Raw genomic sequence first — 12,098 nt, 5'->3', positions numbered from 1 at the left:
TGGAGCTGACACCCTGAATTTGGACTTTTAGCCTACTTTACTGTAAGGAAATAAATTTCTCTTTGTTAAAGCCATCCACTTGTGGTATTTCTGTTGTAGCAGCACTGGATGACTAAGACAGAATTTGGTACCGAGAGTGGGGTGCTGCTCTAACAGATACTTAAAATGCGGAAGCGGTTTTGAAACTGTGGATGGATAGAGGTGCAGCAGTGGCAGCAGCAAAGGACCACCAGCAGCAGAGAACCTGCAGCAGCAGAACCAGGAGACCAGTGCGAGACGGCGCTGGAGCCGACCCACGCAGCGAGAGAGCTGAGTGCCTGTGCGCAGGAGGCTTCCTGGCAGAGTGGGGTGCCTCTGGGTACCTGTCGGTGGAGTTAGGCTTGCTGACCCATGGAGCGAAAGAGCTGAGTGCATATGATCACGAGGCTTCCTGGCGGAGTGGGGTGCCTCCAGGCACTTACTGGTGGAGCTACAGAGCTTTGGAACACTTGCCACAGCAGGGCAGATGCAGGCATGAGGCCCAAGGGCCAAGAGGCCACAGGAAACAGAAGCAGAAGCTGAAGAGACAAGGGACACAAGAAGCAGAGCTGCCTCAGTCTCAAAAGGTATGGCCATGACCTCAGGGTTTTCAAAGGGTGGAGCAATGGCCGCTGGTGCTCCTAAGGGTGGAGTCACCACTCAGATGGACTGGGAGAATGGTGCACCTAAACCCAAGGGAGAAGAGTTGCTGTCCCAGTGGGCCTGGAAGGCGGAGCTGAAGCCCAGGGCTGAGGGGCCTCCACTCAGAATCCAGAGACTGTGGCCAATACCTAGAGTCTGGAGGGCAGGGCCATTGTGTAAATTGTCTCAGAGAACAGAGGTTTATTTTCAAAGCCTTGAGGGCTAATGTAATGTGTTCTGCTGACTTGCTTGGTACCTGTTATGCCTTCTTTCCCTGCAGCTTCTCCCACTTGTAATGGAAATGTCTAGCTTGTGCCTGTTCTGCCATTGTACCTTTGGAAGCAAATAATTTGTATTCTAGATTTCACAGATGAAGAGGAATTTTTGCATTTTGGACTTGGAGTTAAGACTTTTGCTATGATATGATGGGGTGAATATATTTTGCATGTTGCAAGGATGTGATTTTTTTGGGGTCAAAGGGTGGAATGTCATGGATTGAACTGTGTCCCCCAAAAAATGTGTGTAACAATTTGGCTGGGCCATGATTTCCAGAATTGTGTGGTTGGCCTCCATTTTGTGATTGTAACTTTATGTTAAAGAGGATTAGGGTGGGATTGTAACACCACCTTTACCCAGGTCACATCCTTGATCCACTGTAAAGGGAGCTTCCCTGAGGTGTGGCCTGCACCACCTTTTATCTCTCAAGAGAGATAACTGAAAATGCAAACTCTCCCAGGATTTTTTGCCAGAAGACAATAGTACACGGGTGCCTCTTGCATCTTCACCCACTATTAACAGACATTAACAGACAGCAAAATAAGAGCCATTTTCTCTTTCATAAATCAACGTTATCCTACTGGGCTGGACCCTAAGCAGCAGCCTAGTACTTCCTCATTTCAATCACAACTTTAAAAAGAATTTTTTTTTTTTTTTTTTTAATCTATAAACCAAAAAAACAACCAAACCGATTGCCATGAAGTCAATTCTGACTCATAACCATCCTCTAGGACAGGGTAGAACTGCCCCATAGGGTTTCCAAGGAGCAGCTGGTAGATTCGTGCTGCTGACGTTTTGGTTTTAGTCTACAGTATTTTCTAAAACCTCCACGCATGTGTGGCTTTAACCTTTTGTGGTGTGGGCTTTCTAGCCACGGTCTTGTGACTCCCAACCAGGTGACAGGGTGGGACTGTGCAAATAAGATAATTGTGACCCACAGAGGGGATTGATCAGTTTTGCCTTAAAAGAGAGCCAATTCCAGAGCAGAGAGGAGAGCCCATCACCACCAAAGAAGGAGAGACCCACAGGAGACAGTGCAGTGGGCTTCCCGGCCCACAGATCGAGAAAGCTGAGTGCCTTTGGGCAGAGACTGAGGGCCAGGGAGAAGTCTATGCCTGACCCACAAACGTGGGACTTGCCAGCCTCCACAACCGCATGAGCCATTTCCTTTATATGATTCGTGAGTTCTGTGAGACGTTGCAGTGAATTAGGGAACCCAAAGACACAGGAGGGAGAGTACTGAAGGAAGAGGGAGTAGTTGATGTTAGAGAGGATGGAGTGGTATAGCAGCTTAGAAAAGTTAGACACTTGGGACATCTTTAACCTCTGCCTCCTAGGAACCAGCTCTGTGCTGATCTTTATGAAATAAATTATTCATTCACCTTCTTGGTGCTAATTGTGCAGGTCTGTACTATTCTAATCTTGTCCTTGGTTATTGCCCTTCTTGCTTTGTATTTAAAAAATCATAAGCTCCAAGGAACACTACCTGTACAATCTCTCTGTGTTATTTGCTTGCCTAATTTTCTATAACTTCTCACCAAAGACCATTTGGGTTGAATGTTCTAAATTCTACTTTGGATACTTTCATAAAACTCTATTTTTGCCACTTTCACAAAGTTCCTGGGTCAACAGCCATTCCAGAGTCAATGGTTCAGCCAACAATTCTTATCTTTTTCTTCTTGAAACGTTCGATACCTGCCTTCTTAAAATCTAGGTTCTATGTATAACAGGATTCTTCTTAACCAACCTGGGCTTCAATAATATAAAACTTGAAATGATTTGATTGCTTAAAGACATCTACCATTGCTATCTGGCTAATTAATCTCTGCTTAATGTTCAGAATTAAATAAAGTTCTCATGTTTTCTGCCTTCAAATAAAACTTCAACAAGCAAAGTCAAGCAACTGTGATCATACCTCAGTAAGCATTTCAGCATGTATCTGGTTAAGGTCTATTATTTTTCTGTATTACCACTTCCCGTTTTGTGATCTGCACGAGATGCACATCAGCCAGTTTTCCCCACCCAGTTACGTGACTTAAAACAAATGAGTACAATTATGCTATCTCTGTTTCCGTTTCCAATATGTTCTCTTGAGTCTTTTCCCTCTGCTTCATGTATTCCACTGTGTATCTTCTTGACATTCTAAAACTCCTCCCTCACCTCCTAACAGGTCTTTCCCCTTGAATAGGTCTGCAGCTTTTCAGCACTAGATTCCAATCTTAAATCCCACTCTACCAAGCTTTGGGGATGCTTAAAATGCAAATGAATCCTCTTTTGTAATAACATTCAGCTCATTTTCTTACGCATGTTCTGCACATTTGTACCAAGACATGTGAGTCACTCAATATTATTTCTAGTCTCTGTCCCAACTGTTCCTCATGTAAATTACTGGAGGCCCCCTGTAGCCCTGAAGCAGCATTTCATCTCCTGCCTGCTGTCCTCCAGCATAACCAATTTCACTATTTCATCGGGCCTTTGCTACTCTCTCCCTCTGTAATAAGTTTAAAGCTCTCTTTATCTCACCTCAGCCAGCCTCTAGGAAATTACATTCTCCCCACTTTGTAAGATGCGGTTACTTCTGGGCCAAGATGGCTCAGAGTTCTAAATCCCTTTCATATTCACAATCTATAAAGCCGGTCATTTCTATTTTCAAGTCCCAGTAATCTAAGGGAAGATATGGTAAAAATGTCTCCTACTCTCGGTCTTTCAATTTCCTTACCAAGGGTCACAGCCCTGGGGAGGACACTTCCATGAGCCTTCTCTATTATCAAGAAGACAGCAGTACACTTTGAAGGAGCAAAAATAATCAAGATGAATGCTTAATATTGTTATCTAGAGCAGTGCTTCTAAAACGTTAATGCACACACAATCATCTGAAGATCTTGTTAAAAGGCAGATCTGACTCAGCAAGTCTGGGATGGTGCCTGAGATTCTGCATTCCTACAGCCTTGAAAACCATACGGAGCAGTTCTACTCTTCACACAGGGGATCGTCATGAGTCAGAATCGACATGTTGGCAACTAACAACAACAACCATCTCCCAGGCAATGCCCATGCTGCCGGTCCCGGGACCATACTTTGGGAAAAAAGGCTCTAACAGCTACATAAAACAGGCTTCAATAATTCCTGAATCATTCTAAGCTTCAAAGATACCATAAAAATAAGCACTGGCCAATAGTCCACATGCCTAATACTTAAAACAGAAGCAGTATATTATGGTGGGAAAAAGGCTGGACTTGGTTCAGAGAACATTTGTTCTGGCTTTCGTTCAACTAGGACTTGGCTGTTTGACCTCAGTCAAATCACTTTACCTTACTTAGGCCTCATGTCCCTCAACTATAAAATCTGGGGCAGGGGGATATAGATTAGACTACCTCAAATGATCCTTCTCAATCAGTGAATCTATAGATTTATTAAATAAACCCAGGCTTAATGAAATCAGTAGGAATTCCATCTCAGGCACTATGGAAGATCAGATGCCCAAAGAAACAATCTCAGTACTAATCCTCTCAAAGTGCTGGATAGCTTACTCAAAAATCTTTTCAAATGCTTGGCTGAGGAAATAGAAAAGTAAGAGAGATTCTAGAGGTCGGAAACAAACACAAGGCATAAATCTAGAGAAGTTTACAAGCCTTGGAGTGATCTTTTTCCCTGGGGGCTTTGCCCAATACTTTGTAGAGGATAAATTACTGAGGACCACGTGGTAGGGATAGTCATAGAGGATGTAGAAAAGGCTAGGACTCCTAAAGATCACCCTCTCAGAGGAGGAACTGGGAAATAAAAACCACCCATCCCCATCTCCCACAGGGAGAGATGGAAGGGCCTTGGCTCTGGGATGGGAACAAAATAAGTCTCCCCTGAAAATCTGAAGGCGCAAACCTGCTTTGATACAGATTTGGGGCCAGAATGCACACTAGTCAGGATTGACTTGATGGCAACAGGGTTGGTTTGCTTTTTTATTTAGCCCAATTACACCCAAGACAAATTAATGTGGCCCCTCTCGCCACTTTAAGTAGAAACAAATGTAAACACTTTCTGGAAAAAATATACCTTAAATCCAGGTCTCAAAGAATTACAAGGATAAACTTCCAGGGAACAAGAACTCAAACCAGGGAATAATCACAAAGCATAAAATACATGAGGAAATAAAATTACTAGGAATGAGGGTCAGTAGAAGCAACAAACTGCTAAATCAAATCTGTAAAGACTCCAGGTATTTTACATGCTCTATATGATGATTCCAATAGTATGTTTAAAGAAATAAAAAGATATCAAAAGTATGACAATGGAAGAGACTTCAATCAAAAATGACCAGGTAGTTATGAAAATGAACCAATTAGAGCTAGAAATTAAAAATACAATAATTGAAATTAAAAATTAATAATGGGTTAAACAGCAAATCAGGCAACTGGAGAGAAAATCAGTAAATTGTAAAATGGATTTAAATAATCCATAATGCAGCACAGAAAATTTAAGATATAACTATTAAATTTTTAGACAAACAAAAACAGAGACAGTTTACTACCATCAGACCCCCATCAAAGGAACTTCTAAAGAATACTCTTCAGGAAGAAGAAAATAATTCCATAAAGAAGACATGACATGCAAGAAGGAATGCTGAGCAAAGAAAACGGTAAATATGTATATAAAACTATACAAGCATTAGCTATACAATTATAATACCTAATTTGTGGGTTTAAAATATAGTTCAAAAATGTTAGACAATAACAGACTACAATCTAGAATGGAACAACAGCAGTTAAGCATTCTAAGACCCTTATATTGTTAGGGAGGAGGGCAAAGAGAATGGTTAACTTCCAAATACAAATGTTAAAATTCCAAGGGTAAGCATTAAGAAGACAGAACTGTCATACTATCAGGGAGAGAATAATTGAAGGGGGTAAGAGAGAGCTTGGCTGATCCAAAAGAAGGAAAAACAAGACAAAATGAAAGCACAAAATGAGAAGACAGAAATAAATCCAAATATATCTGTATTCATAATAAACGTAAATGAACTAATCTATTAAGACAAAAATCATAAGACTGAATTATTAAAAAGTCCAACTATATACTACCTCCAAGAAACACACTTAAAACCTGAAGACAGAAAATTTTAAACTAAAAGAATGGAATGGAAAATGCTCTATCATGTAAATAACCAAAAGAAAACTGATAAAGGTCTAATATCAGACAAAATAGACTAAAAAAAAAAAACAATTAGTAGACGAGGTCATTATGTATTGATAAAAGATTCAACTTGCCAAGAAGATAACAATTCTAAACTTGTATACACAAAACATACCATATACAGCAAAAATTAATATAAGGCAAAGTTTACAAATCCACCATCGTGAAGCATCTCTCAGTAATTGACAGTCAATCAGAAAAAAAAAAAAATTCAGTAAGGAAACAAGATGTAAACACAATTAGTAAGCTTAATATAATACGTATATATAGAATATTGTACCAATATCAATATACAATTACCCTCACATAAAACATTTGTGAAAACTGACCACGTACTAAGCCTTGAAACGTAATTTCATAGAATCAGTATTACATAAGCCACATTCACTAAAAACAATTTAAAAATAAATAACAAAAAAAGATAATTTAAAAAAAAGTATGAGTTGGAAAGTTTAAGAGACAATTTTAAATATCTGATTCTAAATACCAAAATGGTTTTTAAGAAGAAACTAAGAAATTAATTCTTAAATAGTCTCTTTTACATCACACTTTTTATTTTATTTTTTTAAAATAAAAATCACATAGCAAACACTCAAAATCCATTCACAGGTAGATTCTTGTGCCCTCTCAAAGGGAGCCATCTTCAAAGAAGTTAATTTGAGATAGCAATAAAGGGAGAGTCTGGTAATACAATTTGCATAAGGCTAATGTAAATTCTAAATTAACCAAAATATTTGCAACGTGTTTCCTCTCCCACTGCTCTTTTGTTAGGTGAGGAGAATAAACCTTACGCTGTAAATCACAGTTAGCCAGATTATCCACTTCTTGCAATCCATCAGCACTCCTGATTGATCGAGTAGTGACTGCAGTCTGTCTCCATTCTACACCAGGTATATCCCGCAAAGAGATAATAAAAGAATGGAATGATCATCCTTAGAAATGGAAGAGTAAACAGTACTGTAACAAATCACTCTGCCTTAATAAGTATTTTTAGTATAATAAACAGAATCAATTGAATAAAAAAGCATGTTGAGTAAAAGAATTTCAATGTCAGCACATCCAAGAAAACTATTATACACACACACAGGATGTACGAAGGAAAGCTGAAGTCTTAGAAATGATTACAAAGCTACTAATGTAATATGCAGGTGTCTAATATAGAATTCAAAATCATTAATGTTTTATCCTGGATAACAGCTTACAAGCCACAATTAAATAATTTGTTCAGTGGCATCAGAGAGATAAAACTGTGACTCTCTCCCAGAAGGAACATGCCAGAATTACCTACATCACCTTGGTCTAAGCACCACCGCAAGAATCTTCCAAACAGTCTCTCTGCTTCCACTTTTGTAGAAATATTACTTTAAACCCAGCGGCATCAAGTTAATGCTAAGAAAAATAAACACTAACTTCAAGTTTCTCCTTTTCTGGGGCCATTACTCAGTTATCATACCCGTTGCCATTGAGTTGATTCGTACTCATAGCGACAGGGTAGAACTGCCACACAGGGTTTCCAAGGAGCAGCTGGTGGATTTGAAAAGCAGCTGAGCTTTTAACCACTGTGCCACCAGGGCTTGGTTATCTATAGAAATCTAAAATTCCTAAATCAGCATCAAAGGAGCCAATGAATTCGTAACTTTGAAGAGGTGAGGCCTTTCATGGGTAACCTCTGAAACAGTCCCTTTTCAAGTTTCCCAAGGAAAGTAACAGTTCTACTGGGTATTCCTGAGACGATGACCTTATCAACAATTTTGCTAGTCTGTGTTTATCGTCACAAAGGGTTAAGCCAGGTAAGAATCTGCGCAGGAATGATAAATTTGGACACAACAGAGTTGCAATTTATAGAGAGACTGCTTGGTTCTAGTCACACCTGACTGTGAGACAGATTTCTGTCATTCAAATCGATGTTCTAAGGAATAGGCCCTACTTAGAGTATGCCTGCCTGTCCCAGATTGCAAAGCCACGAGGCAGAGCTTTTAAGAAACTGGGCAGTCAGCAAGTAGGAGTCAGATAAATATAAAACATGTGACACCAACTTTTTTGGATTGCTAATGCTCAGTAACAGCTGATACCCATGACTGATGAATACATAAAAGGGCCTGATACCAGTTTTTGCAGGTTGAATCATCTCCCTTCACCACGAACGCCAACCACCCTCATCTTGTGACTTTATACATGCAGAGCTGTATACACATCAATGCCATCAAAATAATTGCAGCTCTAAAGAAAATTGGTTTTCCTGTATATTAGAGTCCACAGACTCATTACAAATGACTCTTAAATCATAGAAATGATGGCATTTCAGGTATTTCAAAGTTCTGACAATGTATATCTAACATTCATCACTTTAACACAAAATACCAACAAGTCTTAATGTTCCTTGTACTGAACAAAGAAATTCTATTTAAGCTCTTTCCAAGTGAAACAGGCCTCACAAATGCAGTCAGAAGACCTGTAAGTGTGAGTTACTCTAGTCGTGGCCCAGTTATTAATAAACAAGCCTCGCTGTTGCTAAAACCTAATCACGCTATCAAAAACTTTCTTAGAAAACATATCCAGGATGTGTTTTCTGTATATCTCATCTCCTTCTCCACAATATGGGGATGAAATATCAGACTGTGGCTACCTGGCCAGACCAACATTACAGATTAGAGAAGTATATTAAGGTTTGGGTGAAAGGTTTGGATAAAGCAAGTGCAGTGATGCAAAATCACACAAATTAGTTTGCACTTGTATTTACACATATAATTGGCTTTGTGGGTATCCACTGATCAGAAAACAACGTGACAAGCTAGAAACACTCCGAGAAAACTGCAGATCTCACAACCAAAACAGTATTTGTAAAATTATTTACTTCCCATTCTTTTGGCCCCTAGGGCCACAGACACGAGGCCATCAGCAAGCTATTTGGGTCACCGGGAATGCATTGACTTAACTTGGAGCAAAGTGAGCTTTCTTAGTAGACCTCCCTTGGAGACCAACTCTAGTAGACCTCTCTTGGAGAGCAACTCTATCTGTGAGGATCAGAAACTCTGAAGCCACACTGCAGTGAGATGCAGAGGATATCATTTCAGTTTCTGTTCCTGAGGCCAAACGTCGCTTACCGGGATGTCGGCGAAAGTAACTGTTCTGCCTCATAGCAGTTTCGAATGCACAGCCTTCAAATGCACTAGTAATCAGGGCCGTCGCTCGCGGTGGCACACGTTTAGAGAAGGCCCTGGCTTTTCTCATAATAAAGACTTTCTCGCGGCGCTCCCTCAAGCCCACGAGGCAGGGGAGATCTTTGCACATGTGCTTTATGTTTGAAAAAGTCGGCAAAGAAAGGAACGGCGACATGAGGCATTAACATCTATCCGCCCCCGGGCAGACGGGGTGGTCGCCGACCTACCTGCTCCGTCCCGCCTGGGTGGAACCAGCCTGCAGCGCCCAACCCAAGTGCTCGGCCCCAAGAACGCCGCTTACTTGGCGGGTGGGGGCGTCTGTCGAAACCGGGTACGGCCCTCCCCCGGCGAATACTAGGGCTCGCGGGGCGGTGCTCCAGGCCGGGAGCCCGCGGGAGGGGTCTGCACCCGACCCGGCGCGGCCTCTCTTCCGGATGGGCCGGGCTCCTCCGGGGCTTGGCTTCCCCGCAGCGTCGGGCCCAGGCTCCCTTCCCCGGCCGTCTCCAGACCCCAACCAGGCCCACGGCCTCTGACCCCGGGCTCCGGGCCCTGGCCCCGAACACGTTCCGGGTCCCGGCCACCGGCCGGCTCCTGCCCCGGAGGTATCCGAGCGCCGACCCCACTCCCAGCCCACGGCCTCTGACTCGGCCTCAGCCCTGTCCTCTGTTACTGTCCGCTTCCCGCCGCCAGCCGCTCGCTCACCTCTCCTTGGAGTAGAGCTGCAGCTGCCGCTCCTGCCGCTTCTTCCGGATAAACGCCATGGAGGGACGGCGCGAGCTTGCGGACGCAGGGCGCACGGGTTAAGGCGCCGCCACCACCGGCCAAGGGCGCAGGCCCGGGGGGCCGGGGGAGGTGGACACGGCGAGGCGCTTGCGAGGTCCTGGCGCGGCGGCGTAGGCCTGACTCCGGTGTGGGCGCCCTGGCTGCCGACAGCCTACCGTTGCGCCCGGGGCCCGGCGTCCCGGCTGCGCTCAGCGCTGCATCTCGGCGTCGGGACTCCGCGGTGGCGCCGTGACTCAGGCCGGAGGAGGGGCAGCCGGGCGCGGTGGCCCGAGGCGTCCCCAGAGGCTGAGGAGGACCCAGAGGCCAGGCCAAGAGCTGTACAGATGCGGCTCGCTTGCAAGCCCAACATTTTACCAGCTAGACGTTACCCTCCACTACTGCATTGCTGCATTTTTAATATTTTATGTATAACAATGGATACTTGCCCATAAACAATACCACTTTTTTGGTTACAGGGACTTGAAATAACAACCTTTTGGGTTGTGGAAATAATTGGTCTTTTTCTTTTTTTTTTTAATAACAGCTTTAAACTTGTTGCCGTCGTGTCCCAATTTTAACTCATAGCGACCCTATAGGACAGAGTAGAACTGCCCCATAGGGTTTCCAAGGAGCAGCTGGTAGATTCCAACTGCGACCTTTTGGTTAGCAACGGGGTTCTTAACTACTGTACAAGCAGGGTTCCTTTCACCTCTAAGCAAACACTATTTTCTGACTGTAGATTTGCCTATTCTGGACATTTTATATCAATGGAATTATAAAAATACATTTTTTTTGTGCCTGGCTTGTTTCACTTAACATAATCACTTCAAGGTTCATCTATGTTGTAGCGCATATCAGTACTTTGTTCCTTTTGATCTCTGAATAATATTCCATTGTATGGATGTGCCGTATTTTGTTTATCCATTCATGGACATCTGGGTTGTTTCCACCTTCTGCTATTATGAACAATGCTACTGTAAACATTTGTGTACAAGTTTTTCTGTGGTCATGTGTTTTCATTTCTCCTGGGTATATACCTAAGATTGGAATTGCTAGGTGACATGGTAACTCTGTTTAACCCTGTAAGGAACCGCCAGACTGTTTTCCAAAGTGTATGCACCGTTTTACATTCCCACCGGCAGCGTATGGGGGTTCCGATTTCTCCACATCCTCACCAAGACTAATTATTGTGCTTTTTGATTATAGCCATCCTAGTGGATATTAAGTGGAAACTCGTGTGATTATGACTTAACATATCCTTTACTTTTGCTTGATCGTTTACTTTTGAAGGATTCCTTTGTGTGTGTGTGTGTGTGTGTGTGTGTGTGTGTGTGTGTGTGTGTGCGCGCGCGCGCTTTAGGTGGAAGTTTACCACTCAAGTTAATTTCTCATACAAAAATTTATACAAATATTGTTTTGTGACATTAGTTGCAGTCCCCACAATGTGACAGCACACTCCCCGTTTCCACCCAGGGTTGGCTGTGTCCATTCAACCAGTTCCCGTATCTTCCTACCTTCTCATCCTGCCTTCAGTCAGTAGCCGCCCATTTTGTCTCATGGATCTGATTGAACTAAGAAGCTCCCTCCTCACGTGTATTATTTTTTTATAGTCCTGTCTAATCTTTGAAGAGTGGGCTTCAGGAGTGGTTTTAGTTCTGGCTTAACAGAGCATCAGGGGGCCATGGTTTTGGGGGTTCCTCCAGTCTCTGTCAGACCATTAGGTCTGGTCTTTTTACATGAGTTTGAATTCTGCTCCGTACTTTTCTCCTGCTCTGTCTGGGACTCTCTGTTTTGTTCCCTGTCGGTGGTCATTGATGGTAGCCAGGCATCATCTAGTTCTGCTGGTCTCAGGCTGATGGAGTCTCTGCTTTATGTGGACCTTTAGTCTCTTGAACTAATATTTTCCTTATGTCTTTACTGTTCTTCATTCTCCTTTGCTCCAAGTGGATTAGGACCAATTGCTGCATCTTACATGGCTGTTTGCAAGCTTTTAAGACCCCAGATGCCACTCACCAAAGTGAGATGCAGAACATTTTCTTTTTTTTTTTTTTT

The 12,098-nt window shown here is 42.8% G+C and overlaps 1 protein-coding gene across 4 annotated transcripts in view; it reads right to left on the bottom strand.

The window, feature by feature from the left end:
* The window catches only part of NSMAF (neutral sphingomyelinase activation associated factor), a 74,118-nt gene extending 63,923 nt beyond the window's left edge, over nucleotides 1–10,195 (bottom strand). For all 4 annotated transcript variants that reach the window (XR_002823362.1, XM_023727777.1, XM_023727776.1 and 1 more), the window contains exon 1: nucleotides 9,987–10,195. Coding sequence is in view for 3 of the 4 variants with exons in the window: in XM_023727777.1 (XP_023583545.1) it covers nucleotides 9,987–10,045 (59 nt within the window). In the remaining variant the exon portion in view is untranslated. The remainder of the gene's footprint in view (nucleotides 1–9,986) is intronic.
* Between the last annotated feature and the right edge of the window lie 1,903 nt (nucleotides 10,196–12,098).

The sequence above is a fragment of the Trichechus manatus genome, unplaced genomic scaffold, assembly GCF_000243295.1.
Source record: "Trichechus manatus latirostris isolate Lorelei unplaced genomic scaffold, TriManLat1.0 scaffold00018, whole genome shotgun sequence".
Classification (NCBI taxonomy): Eukaryota; Metazoa; Chordata; class Mammalia; order Sirenia; family Trichechidae; genus Trichechus; species Trichechus manatus.
Note: the sequence above shows the minus strand (reverse complement) of the source record. Positions and strands in the feature narration are given on the sequence as shown.